Source organism: Castor canadensis, chromosome 4 (genome assembly GCF_047511655.1).
Source record: "Castor canadensis chromosome 4, mCasCan1.hap1v2, whole genome shotgun sequence".
Classification (NCBI taxonomy): domain Eukaryota; kingdom Metazoa; phylum Chordata; class Mammalia; order Rodentia; family Castoridae; genus Castor; species Castor canadensis.
In genome coordinates this window covers 65,403,502-65,424,414 of record NC_133389.1, presented here as the reverse complement: position 1 = coordinate 65,424,414, position 20,913 = coordinate 65,403,502, and the positions used below count along the sequence as shown (strand labels likewise).

Genomic DNA, 20,913 nt, shown 5'->3' with positions numbered 1-20,913 from the left:
CAGAAAGGAGTCTGAGAGGAGCAGCCTTTCCCTGGGACCGCAGGGAAGGGACCGGGAGCAGACAGAGTTGTGTCCCTGGAGTGTGAGGAGCAGTCACTGAAGGCTCACACTTTGTGCCTGTTTTATTCTATCTACTATGAGTGCATGATGAAATCTAGCCCACTGACAGGGGAGGGCAGTTAGGTTCATCTCTCAAAGACAGAAGTACCAAAGAATCTGCAAACATACTTTAAACCCATCTTGCTATATGTTTTCTTTTGTTTTTCTGCAATGCTGGGGCTTGAACCCAGGACCTACAGCATGCTAGGTAAGTGCTCTGCCACTGAGCTACACCTCCGGCCCTCACTATGGTTTTAATTTATTTTCACTAACATACATTAATAGGGTTCCATGTGATTTGCATGCAGCATGCATTGATCATGACCTCATTCTTCCACCCTTCCCTCTCCTCCCTTCCCAATCCCTAGTAATCACTAGTCCACTTGCAGATCAGCTTTTCCAATCTTCTATAACTGAGAGAGATCTGTGTCTGGCTTAATTCACTTAACTCAGTGTCTTCCATTCCCTGCAAATGACAGGATTTCGTTCTTTTTTGCTGAATAACATTCCGTTGTCTATGTATGTCACACTTTATCATGATTTTAATTTAAAATTGGTTGCTAACAAAATTGAGATTGTTCATCCAGGTATCCTTTTAAATGAACTGCTGTTCAAATTTTCTAGAGAAAAATTGATTCATACAAGTTCTTTATATACTCCAGATACAAGCTCTTTATCAAAAGCATGTGTGTTCATGTTTACTCAGGCATAGCAATTTTTCCCTTCTGTACCTTCTAGTTTCCAAATTGATTGCAATTAACACATTAGAGATTGAACATCTCTAATCTGAAAATCTAAACTGATCTGATTTGAAAGCTAATCTGAAACTTTTTTGAGCACCAAAAACGACTCCAGAAGTGGGAAAATTCCATACCTGATCTTATGTGCTAGGGGGAAGTCTAAATGTAGGTACAGCACCATGTGTGTTGGTGCAAGCCTGTAACACCAGCATCCGGGAGCCTGAGGCAGGAGGATGGAGAATTTGAGAATGGCCTGGGCTACATACAAGACCCTGTCTCAAAAATCCAAAACCAAATAAAACCAGATATACTAAAAACTGGGTAAGACTACATTCAAGCTATATGTATCAGCGTACATGAAACAACTGGATTTTATGTTTGAATTTGAGAACTATCCCCAACATATCTCATTATGTGTGTGCAAATATTTTAAAATATTTTTTTAAATTCAGAATCAGAAATACTTTTGGTCCCAAACATTTTGAATAAGAAATAGTCAACCTGTGTTTTATATTTTAAAATATTTTAGGAGATCTGGAAGAGTAGCCCAAGTGGTATAGTGCTTGCCTAGCAAATGTGAGAACCTGAGTTCAAACCCCAGTCCCACCAAAACAAAACAAAACAACTTAAAGTTGTAATGGCAGGTTGACATAGGATGCAGACTGCAGAGGGTTGCCACAGCAAGGGGCAGGAGAGACAGAAGACAGCAGGCACTGGCATGACCACTACTCATGGAAATTATTCACTGGTCTGACCATTCTGACTCTTGTTTCTCTGGAAATTTCTCAGGGCTGACATTTGAGAAGTCTTCCTCCCTCCCTCCCTCTCTCCTCCCTCCCTCCCTCCCTTCCTGTCTCCTGAACTATTTGCCCATTTGCCCAGCCTGGCTTCAAACCTTGTGATCTCTGCCTCCCGAGTAGCTAGGATTACAGGTGCGAGCCACCAGTGCCCAGATCTGAGAAGCTTTCTTGATGAAGGATGACTGAGGTTTGAGACCCACTCAAGCAAAAAAAAAAAAAAAAAAAAAAAAAACAGAAAAACAAAAAAAGTGAGACCCTATCTCAAAAATACCCAACACAAAAAAAGGACTGGTGGAGTGAGTGACTCAAGTGGTTGAGCGCCTGCCTAGCAAGCTGGTGCCCTGAGTTCAAATTCTACTACCAATTTTTAAAAATACTTTTAGATTGTATCTTACCTAATTTGTATCTCCTGGAATCTTGCTGAATGATTTCTTTCCTAACCCAGGCTCCACTATATCGTTTTTCATGTAAGGGAGGAAACAATTTTGACGGTAAGTTGATCACACTGTTGGTGGGGCTACTCACAGCAGAGACCGCTTGTGCCACCTGGTGGGGACATCACTAATTCCCTTGTGTTCTACTGCTAGCACTTCCCTATACAACTGAGTCTTCATCGGCACTCTAAACCCATCCCCGCCCTGGGGAGTGCCCCCATTGTGTGACAGTCTGCACTATTGGGCTTCTTGGCCCTGGGCTGCTGCCTTCTTAGTTTGGTAGCAGAGTGAGATCCTGGCTTTCCCTTGCTGTGTGATGGAAGAATTTCTGCATTTACAGCTCCAGTGAGTTTGGAGAAAATTGCTTTGTCTAACATGAGCTGGAAATCCAGTGGCCTAATGTCACTTGCCTGACAGTGATTTGTGATGAGCAGGGGGCTGCAAGAAGAGAGGACCTGATGTAGTAAGTAAGGGGACCTGGATCGGTGCCTCTGCTCTTGACGGGTGTTAGGATAATTAGTATTTGAGCATCTTTATGTTAGAATAAGAAGTGCTCTCTTTTATCTCATCTTTCTTTTGTAAAGTTATGAAAATATCTTTAACTACTTTCAACTGAGACTATTCTTTGCTCAGAAGAAATTGTTCACATTTTCTCAAAGGCCCTCGCTTTAATTCTGTGTGTGTGTGTTGGTACTGGGGATTGAACTCAGGGCTTCTTGATTCATCTGCTCTACCAGCCCTTTTGTTTTCTGCATTTTGTTTTTGAGATTGGCTCTTGCTAACTTTTCCCAGGCTGGTGGTGAACTCACCTCCCTCCCACCCTGCCTTTGGAGTAGATGTCCCCGGGATTACAGGGGTCCCTGTGCCCCAGCTATTATTTTCCCTTATCTTCCCAAACGATGCCTACTAATCATCGGAGCCAAGTGTTGCAGAGTCAAGCTTAGCTCCTTGCCTCTTTTGTGAAGGGGCAGACAGTCCAAGGCCAAAGTCCATTTCTCTAGATTTTTAAAAACTACAATGCCAGAACATATTGAATAAGCTAAAATTTGTGTGAAGTGTTACAGCAGAGTGGGTCGGGGGAGGGAGGGATTGCTCAGTGGTTAGCGTGCTTCCCAATTCAGTCTCCAGCCCCACCCCCCAAAAGTGCTACAGCATAATAGAGAACTTTCTTATGAGCAGGTAATGGCAAAAGTGAAGAAAACAGAGATTCCTACAAGTTTTCAAGTCTCTCTTGTGGAATTTCAGTGGTACATTGCAACAAAGCCTGGGTAGTGTTTCACTGAAAAACCGGAAGTTCAAGCTGTCACTCTTACTAGCTCTGTGACCTTGGGTAGGTTACTTAACCCTTCTATGCTTTGATTTCCCTATTTTACTATAAATAGGGATGGTAGTAGGGTTCAGCTCATTGGATTGTTTTTCTCATTTAATTATCTTAAATGAGTTATTGGGCTTGAGTGTAGGGCATGGTATACAGAAAGTGCTCAATAAATGTTACCTGAAAACAGAAGAACATTAGCTTCAGTTTCATTTCTATAGTACTGTGGTAGCCAGACTCTCCAAATCCATAGCGAAGCATGCCTTGTGTCTTCCCCTCCCACACAGTGGTCTGTGTGGCCAGTAGAATGCCCCAGAAGTGATGGTGTGGCACTTCTGAGATGAGGTGCTAGAAGGCCGAGGCTTCTGGCTTTTTGGGTTTTCCTCCGATTCTGGGGAGACATTCAGGATGCCCTGAAGAGGTTCTCTTGGCAAGAGCCAGGGAGCAACAGAACTCCCACAACCCTGCAAATGAGCTGGAACGGACTCCCCAACCCCAGGCCAGAGCGATCCTAGCTGCCACCTTGTGGGAGTCCCTGTGGCAGATCTCCCAGCTAAGCCATGTGAGGCAAGAGGTTTGCTATATGCTAAGTATTGTCACAGCTTAGAAAAGCCATGTGCGAGCAATTCTTATGTTAACACATCTACGTCCTCACTGTACTCCAGGGCAAACAGCTGCTCTTTCTAAGACTGGGTGATAATTATTTCATCTGTTCTTAGAAACACTGGAGTGAATCTTACATAAGAGGACAAGTTATGACACCTTTTCTTTCTCTCTTACTTTTCTTTCCATTTTTTAATTAAAAACAAATTTTTTTTTTGGTAGTACTGGGGATCCAAGCCAGGGCCTTGCTCATGTTAGACTGAGTTACATCTCAGCCCTTCTTTCTTTCTTAATGTGCCTCAAATATGGTCACATCTACAGTTGATAGTGCCCAGTATGAGAAAATACTGTCTTTTTCCTAAATGAAGTATAGTTACTTGATCAATTTCCCCCCATTGGCACCATACCTCTTAAAGTGCCAAACTCTTTATTTGTGGAGCAAATGACTGAGAATTTAAAGCAAAGATGCAAAGGCACATTTGCCATCTAGAGGGATTGCAGCAATGATTGGCTGGCTGGGAAACTAAACATAACTCTTGTAGTCTGAAGGAACTGCAAGAGATGCTGAGTGGGTTGGGGTGGGGGTGGGGGGGCGACAACTTCGAAGTCTGTAACTTAGACTATCAAAGTGTTCTTGCTGTTTTTACAGAGAAAAGTCATTCTGGGGAATCATCTGGGGGGCACAGGGATTTTATTCTTGTGATTTCTACATCTTATCCACAAATCACTGAGAGCCTGCATGATAGGGTGCAGACTGGGGGAGGATGTCTCTGTCTCTGTCCCCCTCCCCACATCCCACGCAGCTGTCAGCCTGCCTCAGAAGCAGTGTGAGGTGAAAGGGGGAAGGACGGAGGAAGAAAGGACTAGAGATGAGGGGCTTTAAAATTTCTCCATGGTAACAGAAGGTAGTGTGGCAGCAGGGGACATTCGGGTCCCTAGAATTAAACAGTTGCATGTTTATGTAAAGCTAACGTAGGTGGTGAATGTTCCATAATGCATGGGCTAGGTCTCAGAGAGTTGTATTAATTAATTAGGGCGTGGTCTGACTGAGTGATCACAAACTCCACATTTATTGTGTAACTTATCTTGGCTTTGTAATTGTCTCACAGATTCCTCCCTTTCTATTTCTCCCTATCACCCTAAGGCATGTCGGGAAGCAGAGGACTTTGTTCATGGGTGTGGAGAGGCTGTTACCACAGTCCACAGTACAGTACTCGAAAGTTCAGCCTTTTGACAAATCCTCGAGTCCACGTTCCATGTGTTGGCCACCTAACTGCCCAGGTTGACCCACACTGTTTTGGATGCTGTGGTCAGCAGAGTGATGCCCCACAAAGATACTCACATTCCAACCCCTCTCCCCGAACTGTGAATGTCACCTTCCTGTGCAAAGGGGAGTCAGGGTTGTAGATGGAATAAGTCACTGTGGTATAAGAGGAAAGGTATTTATTTGCTCTTTGTCCCTTGCTCCTGGCATAGAGCTCTGAAACCCTTGGAATTTCCTGAATGACGCAGTGGTAGGCATGTCTTCTGCAAGAAGGAGGTGACTCTTGGTTCTCCAGCTAGCTTCAGGATGGGGACTGGTTGCTAGAGAGGCCAAGCTTTGATTAGAAGCTTGGTATTTTTAGCTCCCCAACCTCTGGGGGAAGGGAGAGGGGTTGAAGATTGGCCACAATCATGCCTGTGTGATGAAACCTCCATAACACCTCCTAAATTTGGGTGAACACATCCTCATGCCCAGAGAGTGAGGCACTGAAGGGGACAGGGTCTCCTGTGCTTGGGACCCTCCTTACCTCACATGTCTCTTCATCTGGCCATCCAGATGTGGTGCTGTGTCTGAGGAAATGTCATAGTGGGTGTGGCAGTTCCTGAATTCTAACAAGAATTGAATCTTGGTGTTGTGGGAACCCCTGACTTTGCAGCGCAGACAGACAGAAGTGAGGCTCACTAGGGAGCCCAATACTTGTGGCTGGGGTCTGAACTATGGGCAGTCTTGTGGGACTGTGTTGGCCCATACACCTGTGGAATGGACAAGATCTCCAAGTAGTTAATGTTAGAATTGAATTCAGTTGTGGAACACTTAGCTGGCACTACTAAAGTGGAGAATTGGTGCTGGAAAAGACACCATGTACTTGGTATCAGGGAAAAACCCCGAGACTATCTAGGTGTGCCCAACACAATTATCACAGCAGTCCTTAAAATTGGAAGAGGGAGGCAAAGAGGTCAAGTAGGGCCATGTGGAAAGACTCAACCACCATTGTTGGCTTTGAGGGTGGGGCAGGGGCTGTGAGCCTGGGACTCCGGCAGCTGTGGATACTGGAAAAGGCAGAGAGCACCTCCCTAGAGCATCCAGAGGAGTGCAGTCTGGCAGACATTTTCATTTCAGTATTGAGAGTCCTCCCTGTGTGGGGCTTCTGACTGGTAGCAAAGTAGGGTAATGCGTTTGTGTGTTTTCGAGACACTGTGTGACCATTTGTTACAGCAGCAATAGGAAACAGATACAGGTTCCAATTCAATCTTCTTATCCACTTAGTTACTTTTGGTTCTGGGGATGGAACCCAGGACCTGTACATGGTTAGCAGGTGTTCTACCACTGACTATACCCCCAGCCCATTCCAGGGCCCTTCCTCTCCCATTTCCTTTCTTCCTTATCCAGAACCTACTTAGTTCAGTGATTGCTGCAGCTCACATGCCCGCACAGCAGCAGTGTGCATGCCAGCTCTGGTGGTGGAGGCACGTGCAGACAGGATAGGTTGCTATGCCATTGTTGGTCCAGCCCAGGACACCCACCAATTTTTGTCATATCTGTGGCCGGCCACCATCATGAGAATGACAATAGTGAGCTAGAGGTGTGGCTCAAGTAGTAGATGCCTGCCTAGCAATTGCCCTGAGTTTAATCCTTAATACCACAAAAAACCAAGAATAGTAGTGTCTAGTACTTACTGAGAAGTTCTGTGTGGCAGGCAATAGTCCAATGTTTTATACCTAGTAAAGTGTTTAATGCTCACAGCTGTGTTGTAAAGTAGGCACTGATATCATCTCCATCGTACAGATGAGGAGCAAAGAGATTAAGTACTGAAGAAATTAGCTAGATGCCGGAGCTCACACCTGTAATCCTAGCTACTCAGGAGGCAGAGATCAAGAGGATCGTGGTTCAAAGCCAGCCTGGGCGAATACTTCTTGAGACCCTACCTCGAAAATATTCATCACAAAAAAAGGCTGGTGGAGTGGCTCAAGTGCTAGAGTGCCTGTTTAGCAAACATGGGGCCCTGATTTCAAACCCCAGTACCAAAAAAAATAAATAAATAAAAAAGAAAGAAATTAAATAACTCCTCTAGTGCCATGGTTAGTAAGGGGTAGAACTGAAACTTAAATCCGGGAAGGCAACTCCAGGTGGAAGTGTAACCACTTCACTACACTGCACCACCCTACAGTACACTACTCAGAAAAGTGCCAGATCCAAGAGACATACCTCATTATGCCAGATTCCAGTCACCAGATGGTGCTCATCTGGGGCCATTTCAAGAACTTTCTAAGCTCCGAGCTTGCTTTGAATCAAAGGTCCAACTGTAGAATGTATTAAGCATTAAAGTACACTCATATCCACATTAAAAACCGTATGGCCCAGGCGTGCCTATTGTCACAGCTACTTGGGGGCTGAGGCAGGAGGATCATTTGAGCCCAGTTCAAGCCAGCATGTGCCACAAAGCAGGATCTCATCTCAAAATAAAAAACAAAACCAACAAAAAATCATGTGTGCATTTATATTTTTGCTGTAATACATTTTAAAGGATTTCAAAAATCCTTTAGGGGCTGAGAATGTAGCCCAGTGGCATAGCATGTGCTTAGCATGTGCAAAGACCTCAGTCAGATCTCCAGCACCACCAGAAGTTGAAACAAAAACAATAATTTTGTCTTTGATATGATTTATCTTTGGATAATATTCAGTTTAGAGCTGAGTGTGGTGGTACACGTCTGTAGTCCCAGTTACTCAGGAGGCAGAGGAAAGAGGATCATCCGAGGTCAACTTGGCCAAAGGTAGCAAGACCCTGTCTTAAAAACAAAAAACAGAAAACAAAAAGTGCTGGGGGAGTAGCTCAAGTGGTAGAGAGCCTGCCTAGCATGTGGGTTCAATATCCATACTGTAAAAATAAATAAATAATATTCAGTATCTGTCTGACTCGGATTTCTTGGTAATCATTAGGTAGAATTGGGACGGGTTTTTGTTGTTGTTTTTGCTTTGGCGGTACTGGGGTTTAAACTTGGGGCTTCATGCTTGCTAGGCAGGTGCTCTACCACTTGAGCCACTCTACCAGACCTTTTTCGTTTGTTTGTTTGGTGGTGGGGATGGAACCCAGAGCCATGCACGTGCTAGTACCACAGGGCTACACCCCAGCCCCAGGAGTGTTATTAAAGTGAGAGCAGAGATTGTTTCAAGTGCAATAATATTTTGAGTATTCAATTTGACAGTGAATGCATTTGCTACATTTTACAGTGACATTAAACGTATTACCTTCGAATTTGCAGTTTTTGTTTTTATATTTTATCATCATTCTTTTCTCCTTTTTTTGGCCTGATACTAGGGATTGAACCAGGGCCTCACACAGGCTAGGGAAAGCGCTGTATCACTTGAGTCAAGCCTCCAGCTCTTTGCTTTTAGTTATGTCTCACTCCCTCCCCCCACCTTGAACCTCAGTCCTCCTCCCTATGCCTCCCTGTAGCTGGGATTACAGGCGTTCTTTCAGTATACCTTGCTTATTCTTTGAGATAGGGTCTCACTAACATTTTTACCTAAAGTGGCTTGGAAATGCAATCCTCCTATCTCCACCTCCCTAGTAGCTGGGATTATAGGCCTGAGTCCCCTTGCTCAGTTTATTTTGGAATACTTTTTAAACAATCCTTTTTATTGTAAAATTAAAAAAATAACAACAACAAAAAATTGCATAGCCACACAGACCAAGTGTATGAATTAATGAATAATTACACACTAAACTAAATGAGGGTAACGAATTACCCTTGTAAGCACCACTGAGGTCAAGAAAGGCAACTTTGTAAACTGGGTGTGGTGGTTCATACCTCACAGTACCAGCCACTCAGCCTCCCCGGGCTGAGGTAGGAGGGATCTCTCGGGCCCAAGAGTTTGAGGCCAACTGGGGCAACACTGCAACATGGCAAGACCTAGGTCCTGTCAGAGAGAGAGACAGAGAGAGAGAGAGAGAGAGAGAGACAGAAATGCAACTTCCATGTGCCCTCCCCAAGAGTAAGTGTTCCCTGGCTTTTATAATCATCAGTTCTCTCTGCTTCTTTGTAGTTTTATTACCAGAGGAGATAATATAGTTTGGTCTTGCTCTTTTTGCATAAGTCTCTGGAGTTTTTTTTAAATCTTTAAAAAGAAAAGAAAAACCCTTACTGAAAACTTCCTTCCTTTCTCTATAGTGTTTCTCCTAGCTTCCCTTAGTCCAGGTGCTGCTAACACACTCATGGCATGGTTGAACTTGTTCTCACCCGGGATGCTGTGCAAATTGTCACTTTGTTCACTCCTGGATCAAGTTTTGCTATATGACAAAAGGAAGGATATTGTAGATATGATTAAGTCTCCTAATGAACTGACATTAAGACAGTTTGTCTTGGGTGGGCCTGACTTAATCATAAGGAGGACCGGAGGTTAGACACAGTCAGACATGGAGGGGAGAGATTTCCCTTTGGTCTTGAAAAAAGCAGTAGCTCATAGTGAGGCAGGCTAGGAGTAGTGATAGTCATGAACTTTTAAAAACTGTGCAGCCTGATTTACAGCACCTCAGCAACCCCTCCCTTACCCATTCCCTCTGCCCAGACAGCAACATTTCAATTGCAAATCCTTTGTTAAACAGGGTACCTAAGAATTAGCATAGGTTTATGCATGAGTCATTCCAGATCCTCCAATGACACTTGTGTCATTTCCTGTCTCCAATGACCTCCTTGGCCCAAAGGTCATTGGAGACAGAAAGTGACAAAAGTGTTCTCCCCACCTCCAAGTTAAGGATGATATAAAAACCACCTGCAATAAAAATTCTTCCCTTTTTGTCCCTGCACACTGCACCTCCATTCCACCTGGCAGAGACCCACCTGTAATCCCCTCCCTGTTTCCTATAATAAAACTGGTATTTTCCTCCTACAAACATCCACGTGTTCTGCTTGGATTCTGCACCCCGCCCCCCCCCCCAAGAGCTCAAGGACCAAAATCTTCTGATTAGAATTATCAGTGACTTCAACAATAGCAGGGAGCAGCAGGTGGCCTCTGAGCCTGAGGGTCTCTGTCCTAAGCCACAAATCTGAACTCTGCCAACAACCAGTGAGCTGGCAGAGGGCTCAGCCTCCAGATGAGGACACCAATCTGGCTGGCAGCTGGTTGCAGGAACCCTGACCTTCAGATGCTTTCGGATGATAACTGTAGGTGGCTGAGATTGCTAAGTTTGTGTAGTTGTTACTATTAGGTCCCTGGCATTCTTGGGGTGGGCAGAAGGTCCCGAGGCTAGCACCGCGAAGCCAGACCGCCTCATTTATGACTGCTTGCCAAACTCCCCTGCTTGTTTCCCTGCTCTGCTTACAAAACCTCAGGAACTTCCAGTTTACTCAACCAGCCAGGCATGTCGACCTGTTCCATCTGGTGATCACAGGTAATCTGAAACCACAGACTCTCTCTCTCCCCCATGGCTTGGTCCCTCCTATAAAGCCCACTACCCAATTCAGCCAAGCCGCTGCACTCTGAACCTGAGAGTGACAGACAGCCCCGCGATCTGGTTCCTAATAAATCTTTCTTTTCCACACGTGGCGTGGTCTTTATTTGGCAGTTCCTTACAGTTACAGGGTAGGAGAAAACTAGCAAGCCAAGTCAGACATAAGTCCTTTCCTTGTTCTCTAGGGTTCCTACTGTCTCTTCCTAGGTCACAGGAAGCCCAATGCCTGCCTATCCTGGGAAGGAGGAGGAGTATGGTTGCCAGTGTTCACTGATGGGAGGAGCCATCACTGAGGATGTCTTCTCACTTGCCTTAGGGGGCTCTTCACCTCCATTTGGTATGGGAAAGAGCAAGGTCCCATGACTTCTTAAGTGTTAACTGGGATTAAGTTACAAGACAGTGAGCTAAAATACGAAGCTGAAGTATTTAGAGGAAGCCAGCCACTAGGAGATTCCATTAAATCAGTTAATGGAATTGAAAGCCCACAATGAAATTAGTTCAAAATATGGAGTTTAATAGAGCTTGCTTATTGTAGCAAATTTGATAAAATGTGGATAGTGCGCTCATGAAATAGAGAATGCTCAATATTAGAAATTAAATTATTGAGGATCTCCCTTTGCCTCTTTCCTCTGTCTTAGTGGTGCTGGGCCTTGAACTCAGGGTCTCACACATGGTAGGTGAGTGCTCTATCATTGAGCTACACCTCCCACCCCTGGGGACTATTTCAAAGTATTCTACTTTTACGCATCTTGGGAGCTTGTTTTCTCAAAAAACTCCTATGAACTTTATTTAGTCATTGTGACACCAATTCTAAAGTTGAGGACAGGTTATACTGTGCTTTTTTCTATCTGTAACTTACAGGCAGGTGTCGAGGGTTCTTGCCTGCACAGGCCAAAGAACTGGCTCGTGAAGCAGCTGATTGACTCGTGAGACAAGGCAGTACACAAAGTAGGATTTATTAGAGAGAAAGGAAAGGCTACAGCTGGAGCAGTGCAGCGGAGCCTGGAAACCAGTGGCTTCCTGCTCAGGTGAAGGCTGGGGCTTCTTGTGGACGCTTTAACTCTGGGTTAGGGTATAGGTTACATGGGTTTTTCCATTGGCTGTGGATTCGAGGCTAGGACTCTCTTTGATGATCTGGTCTGTTTGCTCCTTATGGGGGGAAGCAACCTTGAGAGCATTCTGTTTATCAGAATAAACTTATCTGCCCCGTGGCAGATTTAAGAGACCCTGTATCTCCTCCCAGGGTGCAGGAATGTAGATTTATAACTCCTTCTCAGGGTGAAGGGCTCATAGTGCTATTCATGGGGGATGGGCTACTCACTCATCTGTCCTTTAGGTTTCCAGACCTAACATAACTTTGAAAATCAATGTTATTTAATTAATTATACTTTTGTTACCAGAAGGTCAGCACAGGTATCTTGATTCTTGCATCCAGAGAAAAGATTTTAGGCAATTCTCAAAATGTAGTGATATAATAGCAAAGCTTATGAAGGATAGTAGTTTATTAGAATAGAAGGGGGTGAAAATGGGTCATCTCAGAAAGAGGGGTCTAGAACAACACTCACATCTGTCCTGGCACAGGCTTTGTTGACGCTTGACTGGATTGGAGTGTCAGTTCCTCCCCAGGAGCAGCCTAAGGAGAGCGATTGACATGGGAGTTGTGAAAGAATTAAGTCTCTGGAATCACTCTGCACAAATTAAAAACCCACATGGACAGAGTGTGTGGGGGGGGCAGAAAATGTAAAAGTACAATGAGAATATAATGACCTGGCAATGGGAAAAGGTAGCCCACCTTAACTGGATTGGACCAGAATTGCTTTTCACGTGGACCTAGGCACAGGAGGACACAATGAGTAATCTTCAAGAGCAAGGTTGGTCTTGAGGAAGGCTGGGCTTCGTCAGGACTCTTTCCTACAGGTCACATGGTGGTGGTGGGGTCACAGGTGTTCAAAGGACGTGGAGCCAAAAGCCTAGGGGTAGAAAAGTGTAGCTTGTAGCATGTAGGCAAGCAGGTAATGGGGAAGGGGAGGGAAGACAGAGAAAGAGAGAGAGAGGGAGGAGGGAGGGGGGAGAAGAAGAGAGAGATAATATGAGGCAGAGAAATAGAGCGAGGGGAAGGGGGGAGAGAGAGAGAGAACAGGAAAGGAGAGAGGAGGGAACGGGGCTCTCAGAACATATGCAAGGTCCAAGGATTCTCCATTTTAGGTTCCCTTTTCATATCCCCATTGCTCTAATTGCTACCTCTCTTTTTATATGTGCATTGTTGTATGTAATTCCTTTTCAAATTAAAATGCATTGTAGAGTTCCATGCCAGGTCATGTTGTAGTGGCTGGGGAACAGAAAATTTCATGCTTTTAGATCCTATTTGGATGTATCCAGGCAGGATATGTGGGTGCAGTGAGTGATAATAAAATTTTATTAAAGGTTAGGGAAGGAGTTACGAATGCCATGGTGGTGGGCCAGGTGGAAGCTGGGAGCAGAGAGAGCGCCCTTCCCTGTATCCGGGTGCTTTAAAAACCTGCGCTAACCTGTAGGAGGAGAAAAACCTGGGCAGTTCTTGATCACCAGTAATTGGTGAGTGGGGAGGGGTTTGGGCTGTCCCAGAGGCAGGGGCACTGTGCCTATTTGCAACTGAAAAGGAGGGAGCCAGAAAGAGGGAGGGAAAATGAAAACGTTCAATCTGAAATACAAGATGATAAGTCATATATGTTTAAGAGTCCAGAACCTTCCTTATTTCAGCCTGCCTCAGATTACTCTTCATATATAAATGAAGTACTCTGAAAAATGTATTTCTTACTAGGTGATCACAAAAAATTTTAAACATAATCGAAAGTGGAGAGAAATACAATGAATGCTTGTATATGTTTTCTATTGCTGCTGTAATCAATTACCACCAATTTGGTGACTTAAAACAACGCAACTGTTTTTTTTTTTTTTAGTGTTGCTGGAGACGGTAACCCAAAAGTCAGTCAGCAACTAGTATCTACCTCTGTCCAGCAAAAGAATTCAGGCAAGACACGAAAATATACTGAAAATGATGTAAAGTTTATTAGGAGAGGAGGTCACTTTTAATATAGCTAGTAGTTTCTAGAATGAGATGAGGACAGTTATTTTTACCCTGGCACAAGATTTTATTGAGGTGGAAGGGGCTTGGACAGATTTACAAAAGCAATTTATTATTTGGTCCAGGTCTTTGTGAAGCTCTATTGTTTCAGGAATTGGTATCAGCTCACCTTAGGGTGGGTGACTTAAAAACATCTTGTGACATCCCATGACCTCGGTGAACTATTCTGATCTTAACAGAAGCTGTTAAGAGTTGTAGTGTGTTTCTCTGAGACCCAGGAGAACCCTCCATTTTAGTTTCCCCATCAGTCAAGACTAACTGCTACCTAATAAGGATTGAATCCGAGGTTTGTGCATGACCCTACACCTGGGCTGGACGCATGGCTCAAGTGGTAAGAGTGTCTGCCTTGTGAGTGAGAGGCCTGGATTTCAACCCTGTACCACCAAATAAGTAAGTTTTAGCTCTGTAGGTCAGAAGTCCCACAAAGGTCTCTCTGAGTGGGCTAAAATCAAGCTGTTGTCGAGGCACCTAGAAGTTCTATGAGGCTCCATTTCCTTGCCTCTTCCAGCTTTGAGAGGTGGCCTGGGAATTCCATTGCTTGGGGTTTTGATATCCTGCCCTAATCTTGTAGGCCCAGGTGACCTAGCTGACGTTTTAGATTTCAGGTAGAATACCCGAGGTGGGCTGGCCAGACCAGTTGATCTAAGATGGCTGCCAGAATGTAGCTAGACGGCTCTAATTTCATTAAAATCCCAATGGGATGTAAAATACCCACCTTAAGGCCAAGACAGTAGAGGACTGCCATGACAATGACCAAAAAGAACCATAAAAGGAGTGAGTAATGTGGCACTCAAATTCCCAGACAATCTTCACCCATTCCCAGACAAGGCATGGCCATTCTTCTTCTTCATTAGCCTGCCCCTCCCCCTTTCTTTGGCCCGGTTTCTGTAACCTCCTGACCCACGTGAGCAGAGGAACTTGATTTACAAGATTACCTCCCACTTCTCTTCTTGGCCAAGAATAAATGTTCCTTCCTGCTCTATTGACCCTTGGTCATGATACTGGGTTTTGGAACTGAGAGGGGAAAAGGACCCCATTTGAGGTCAAAAATTAGCGACAGCTCCTGCTCCATCTTCAACCTCCAGCAATAATATGTGGAGCCCTGGTCAGGGTGAATCTCCAGCCCCTCCTTCCAGGGTTAGTGTACTGTCTCCTTCCTCTGACTGGCCTGGGATTTGCAATGAGACCCAAGTGATGAGATAAATGGAACTGGGATGATTCAGGATAATCTTCTGCTCAGCCACATCCGACCTGGGCCGGTTCACCCCTCCTTAGGCAACCCGTGGTCCCCCGCTCCCGGGAGGTCACCATATTGATGCCGAACTTAGTGCGGACACCCGATCGGCATAGCGCACTGCAGCCCAGAACTCCTGGACTCAAGCGCTCCTCCTGCCTCAGCCTCCCGAGTAGCTAGGACTACAGGTGCGCGCCACCGCGCCCGGCTCGGCCACATCCTAGAAGTCCCCTTTTGCCATGAGAGGTAAAAGAGTCACAGGCTCAGAGTTGGGACACGGACGTCTCTCGGGCAGGTACTCTGCCTAGCACAATGCCCATGGAACCTCCTGGCTTCACTATGGAACCTGAAGCCAATTTTTTTTTTTTCTTCTCTCCTGACTTTTGTTTTTCTAAAGAATTCTAGAAATTTGTTATTAAAAATCTCAGAAATCATAATTTACCTGTAAATACTTAAGTATGTTTCTCTGATAGGGACTTTTCAAAAAACAACCACAGGCTGACTCACACCTGTGATCCTGGTGGAGGCAGCAAGTTTGTGAGTTCAAAGCCAGCTCAGGCTGCACAGTGAGCCCTTATCTCAAACAAAACAAAATGAAACAATACATAACCACAAAAGGGATCTCTTAATAAAATCACCAGAAATTCTCCGATGTTTCTCAACACCCAGTCCGTATTTAAGTTTCCTGATCTGCTCACAAATGTAACAGCTCTCCCTCCTTCCCTTTTTTTCTGATGCTATTTATTTTAAAATTTTATTTTAAATTTATTTATTCGTTTTTTGAGACAGGGGCTCTATCATCTCCAGCCAGAAGCTTTACTTTTGAATAAAGAAATTAGGCCATTTGTTATGCAGAATCTCCCGCACATTTGATAGGGCAGATTACCTCCTGGTTGTGTCCTCCAGTGTGCTCATTTGGCCTCTGTATTTCTTAAGCTTGCAGTTGAGTTACAGGTTTGCCTGTGTTTGGTTTTTCTTTTTTGGGCCAGAAGAACACTTTAGAGGTGATGCCACAGCTGTCCACGGAACTACATTATCATGGATAAAGGATCTGGTTCTCAGAGGGGCACAGGTGGCTCACGCCTGTAATCCTCGCTATTTGGGATGCTGAGATCCAGAGGATCACTGTTTTTGAGGCCTTGTTGGGCATCGCCAAGATCCCATCTCCAAAATAACCAAAATAACCAAAATGGACTGGAGGTGTGGCTCAAGCTGTAGAGCACCAGCTTTGCAAATGCGAAGCTCTGAGTTCAAACTCTAGTCCTACCTAAGAAAGGAAAAACAGAAAAAATCTGGTTCCCCTAGTTTTGCTGATGTGAAAGTTGTCTAGCTGGATGTTGCTGAAAAGATCACAATCTTCTTAATAGATAATAGTGATATGACAATCATTTACCGCGTACTCACCGTGTGCCAGGCGTTTTCCTGATTTGTCACGCATCAGATCTGCAAACACGTGCCGCAGTCGGCTGGCTGGAGGACAGCAGCTGGGTCATTGCTCTGCACACTTGCTGCTGGCAGTGACTTCTGTTGATTTTCAGCCTTATTTAGACTAATGCATGCGAAAGCCCTTTGGAATGTTGCAACCCTGCTTTTGTAATACAAAGACAAAGGGTGCCTCAGGGGTTAGGGTGCCTCAAGTCTCCTGGTGCCGCGCGCCCTTCTGGTCCGCGCGCGTTTCCGAGGCTTTGCGGGCTGCGGTGGAGGCCGGGGAGGAGGCCAGGGTGGAGGATGGAGAGGCCGGAAGCGGCCCGCGGCTGAGCTGGGGCTTCCTGGGTCGACGTGAGGGCGGGGACGCGGGCGCGCGAGGCCACCGACCCCGTCTCCTCCCCGCCCCACCGCGCGCCCCCGCCCGTCGCGCCCGCGCACGGCGTCCGCTTCGCTCCCGCGGCTGCGCTCCGCAGTTTGCCGCGCGGTCCCCGAGGCGGCCGAGCGCGTCCGGACCTGGGGCGGACGGCGGACGGAGGGCGGCGCGGAAGGGACACTCCTCCGAGCGTGGCGCGGGGACTCCCGCGGCCGCAGACAAGCGAACTGGAAGCCGCCGCGATCTCGAGCTCCGGGCCACTGCGCGTCTGGGTCCCAGGGCCGGTGACAGGACTCCCAGAGCTGCCCAGCGCCCGGGGAACGCAGGTTTTTTCGTTTTTTTTTTCAAATGTGTTCTCATGTCCGTGTTGCAGCATTTAAACTTCCAGGTCAAGGCTTTTTCCTTTTTCTGCAAAGTGCAACTTCCTGGCCCTTTCAGGATTGCAAGTGAACTCGCTGAAAGATAGCTTTCTGCAAATGAGTTAGTCACTGGAAGGTCTCCGTTACTTAAGGCCTATATACGAGACGGCATGGACCTCTCTCCGCAGTTTACGTATGTATATTGAAAAACCCTTAGCATTAAAAATAACACTTCAGCTAGGAGGAGGGGCACACGCATGGACTTCTGTAATCCCTACACCTGGGAGGCCTGGGCTACATGGAGAGGCCCTGCCTCAAAACAAACAAAACGACTACATAATCACCTAAGATGGAACTTTCCACATACAAACAGCGATTGATGAAATTATGGTAATAAGAGAATGAACAAGAGAAGAAACTACATTTAAATATTTTTCCATGCTGCGTTGGGGGAGGATTTAGATATTTAATGATAGCATTAAAGTTAAAAGTCAGTCAATAGGTAAAATATTTTGCCTTCAGTTTTGGATTGCAGCTGCTGTTATGTGCTGGGCATATAGAACAATGTTCTGTGTTTGTTTTATGCACAAATATTTTATATTATAGTTTAAAAGACTGTGTGCGTGTGGTGCTAGAAATTGAACCAAGGACCTGGCACAAAAGTGCCCTCCGCTGAGCTACATCCCCACCCCTGAGCTACATCCCCACCCCTAAGAAGACTTGGTCATTGGTTTTGTTTTTTTTTTTTTGAGACAGTGTTACTGTATGTAGTCCAAGGTGACCTTGAACTTGCAATTATCCTGCTTCAGCCTCCTGAGTGCTGGAATTACAGGTGTGCACCATCAGCAAAGACTTGTTCTTTAACAACAGAATGTTAGGCTTTTTTTTTTTTTTTTTTTTTTGCGGTATGGGGTTTGAACTCAGGGCCTACACCTTGAGCCACTCCATCAGCCCTTTTTTGTGAAGGTTTTTTTTTTTTTTGAGATAGGGTCTTGAGAACTAATTGCCTGGGCTGGCTTCAAACTGTGATCCTCTTGATCTCTGCCTCCTGAGTATCTAGGATTACAGGTGTGAGCCACTGGCGCCTGGCTGTGTCAGTCATTTTTCTTCTCAGCTTTCTTTTTACTTTCAAGGTTGGTCAGGTTACTTGTTGGTAGTTAACTAAATAAAACATTTTCTGTTTTATTGCAGATGAATGTGCTCTGGTTTGGAGCAGATGCCTGCTAGGAGCCTTGGGATGCCTCAGTCTACCAGTAGTGTTCTTTAAAAGGTAAGGTGACTCATTGATTCTCCTGGAAAGCAAAGCTCCAAGACTTTTTTTTTAAGCACTGGAACTAAAACCCAGGGCTTTGGTGTGCTAGGCAAGTGCTCTACCTATGAGGCACATCAGTGCATCTAGTTTTGCTCTGTAGAGTCCCAGGGATGGGTGAGAAATGTGTTCTCTGCACGTACTTGCTAATTTTAGACCCTTTCATCAAAGGTGACCTCCTCCTGTTGCTGTGATTGTAAATTCATAAGCACCTAAAATAGGGAGTGGAAAGAAAGAGTAGGTGTATGTATGTTTCTAATCCTAAAATGTTTGGAACAGTGAGACTAAGAAGAGGCCTTAAGTCAACATTTATTGAGCACTTACTGTGTGCATGCTACCTGCTAGACATGGGAATTTAAAGATATACAAGGCAAGGTCCCTGTCTGAAGGGGGCTGATAGTCTAGTGCAGAAAGAAATACATTTTATATCATGGCCAGTATATTAAGTTGGAAACAAAAGTTTCATAAAATTAACTTTACTACCTGGCAAGCTAATGTATTCTGTGTTTTCATTTTTTTAAAATTCTGGTCACACCAAACTGATTTCATGAACCAATAATGAGTCTCTTTGAGCTTTGTGAAAAACAGTAGATGATACTGTGCTGGGGTTTTGTTTGTTTTGTTTTCGAGGCAGAGTCTCCTCATGTAGCCCAGGCAGGCCTCAAACTTGAGATTCTCCTGCCTTAGCCTCCCAAGTACAGTGGTTACAGGCATTACCCACCATGCTTACAGCTGGATTTTTGTGTTGTTTTTTTCAAATTTTTATTGTTTTTTATTTTTTGTTTCAAGATGTAAGTATATGGTGGAGGGATGGTAGAAATCAAAATATCATGGGCTCAATATTTCAGCTCTTCATAGGACCTTCAAGTTCCAATCTAGCTCCCTTATTTCACAAATCCGTCAGGAGGGATCCACAGCGATGTCTGCCTGCTTTTCCATCACAGGCCAACCTGAACTGTATTGTGGAGAAGGACGGTGTAATGTTCCTGTGCGTTATCACTTGATTATCTTTTTTTTTTTCTTTTTTTTTTTTTGTGGGACTGGGGTTTGAACTCAGGGCTTCGTGCTTGCAAAAGCAGGTGCTCTACTGCTTGAGCCACAATACCAGTCCATTTTGTTCTGATTATTTTGGAGATGAGGTCTTGTGAATTATTTGCCTGGACTGGCCTCGAACCTCGATCTTCCCAGTCTGAGACTCCCAAGTAGCTAGAATTATAGGTGAGAGCCATTAGCTCCCAGCTTCACATGATCATAACACTGGTGAACTGAGCTTGGGAAGTGAAAATAGTAACTATGTAGTTTTGATTTTTAAAACCTAGTGTGCTAATGCAAAGGGAAGCTTCTTATTGGGAGGGAATTCTCACCCTTTGGTAAGAGGAGGTGACATAGACTGCAGTCTTCATCAGAACCTTCTGGTTTTCAGTTTGCATGTTAGCAGTAGAGGGTGAGTAAACACATGTGCTCCAGGCACTTATTGGGTAGGCAGGAAGAGGTCCCATCTTGGGCTGGGTGTAGCACCCCACCCGCTCTGATGAAGACCCCGAACATCTTCTGTCCTTTCCCTCTAAGTCCCTAGACTTGGAAGGGGATCATTGCTTTCACTTATTCCTCCCAGTGAATGTGGAGGTTTCAAATGATTGGTCTGTTCATTGGTAGAGACAGATTTACAGTTTCCTTTGATGAGGAAAGGGGAGGATCACTTGGTACAACTCGGTAAGTAGAGAAAACTGGGCATCAGCTCAACATGGCCACAGTCTCTGGAGCTTCTTTTGTCTTCTTGCCATTCTTCCTAATTTCATTTTGGCTTCTTTTCCTTTTTTATTTGTTTTTTTGTCTCCTTCTTTCTATGCAGGTGCTCTACCATTTGAGCCACACACCCCTTTAGTTATTTTTCAGATAGGGTCTTATATTGTTTTGCCCCAGTCTACCTTAACCACAAATCATCCTCATCTCTGCCTCCTAAGTAGCTGGAATTATAGGTGTGTACCATCATGCCCAGCTTGGTTGAGATGAGGTATTGATAACTTTTTTGCCTGGATTGGCCCCCACTGCCTCTGGAGTAGCTTGGGTTAAGGGTGTGAACCCCTGGGCCTGGTCCTCACTTTGGCTCTTTGAGCCACACACATGGATCTATGTTTATGCAAAAGGATATGCTTTTTACTTTTGTATTTTGTTTATTTATTGTTTTGTTTTCTGGTGGTGGGGATGGAACCCAGGGCTTTAGGAATGACAGGTGGGTGCTCTACCACTGAACTCTGTCCCTAACCTTACTGGGTTTTTTAGGTACTTGTTATGTCATCTCTGTCATGCCCAGAACTTAGTTCAGTGATAACTATGGTTTTGAGGTTCGGGAATGTTAAGTGGCCGGCTTAGAGTTACAGC

At 45.0% G+C, this 20,913-nt stretch overlaps 1 protein-coding gene and 1 long non-coding RNA gene across 13 annotated transcripts in view; one reads left to right on the top strand and one right to left on the bottom strand.

Moving 5' to 3' along the window:
* Positions 1-4,339: 4,339 nt before the first annotated feature.
* On the bottom strand, positions 4,340-16,603 carry LOC109696099 (uncharacterized). 2 transcript variants are annotated; one of them, XR_002213282.2, is made up of 5 exons: positions 16,467-16,603; positions 12,497-12,674; positions 12,270-12,337; positions 9,065-9,173; positions 4,340-8,041 (listed from the first exon to the last, which is right to left on the bottom strand). It is a non-coding gene; the product is annotated as an uncharacterized lncRNA (long non-coding RNA). The 2 variants fall into 2 exon arrangements; XR_012447149.1 differs by lacking the exon at positions 9,065-9,173.
* Mppe1 (metallophosphoesterase 1) overlaps positions 16,603-20,913 on the top strand; it is a 22,740-nt gene continuing 18,429 nt past the window's right edge. For 3 of the 11 annotated variants that reach the window (XM_074070351.1, XM_074070350.1, XM_074070352.1), the window contains exons 1-2: positions 16,604-17,189; positions 18,414-18,492. In XM_074070351.1, coding sequence (XP_073926452.1) covers positions 16,619-17,189; positions 18,414-18,492 — 650 coding nt within the window. In that variant the 5' untranslated portion in view covers positions 16,604-16,618. The other 8 variants (XM_074070357.1, XM_074070356.1, XM_074070355.1 and 5 more) reach the window with 5 other exon arrangements.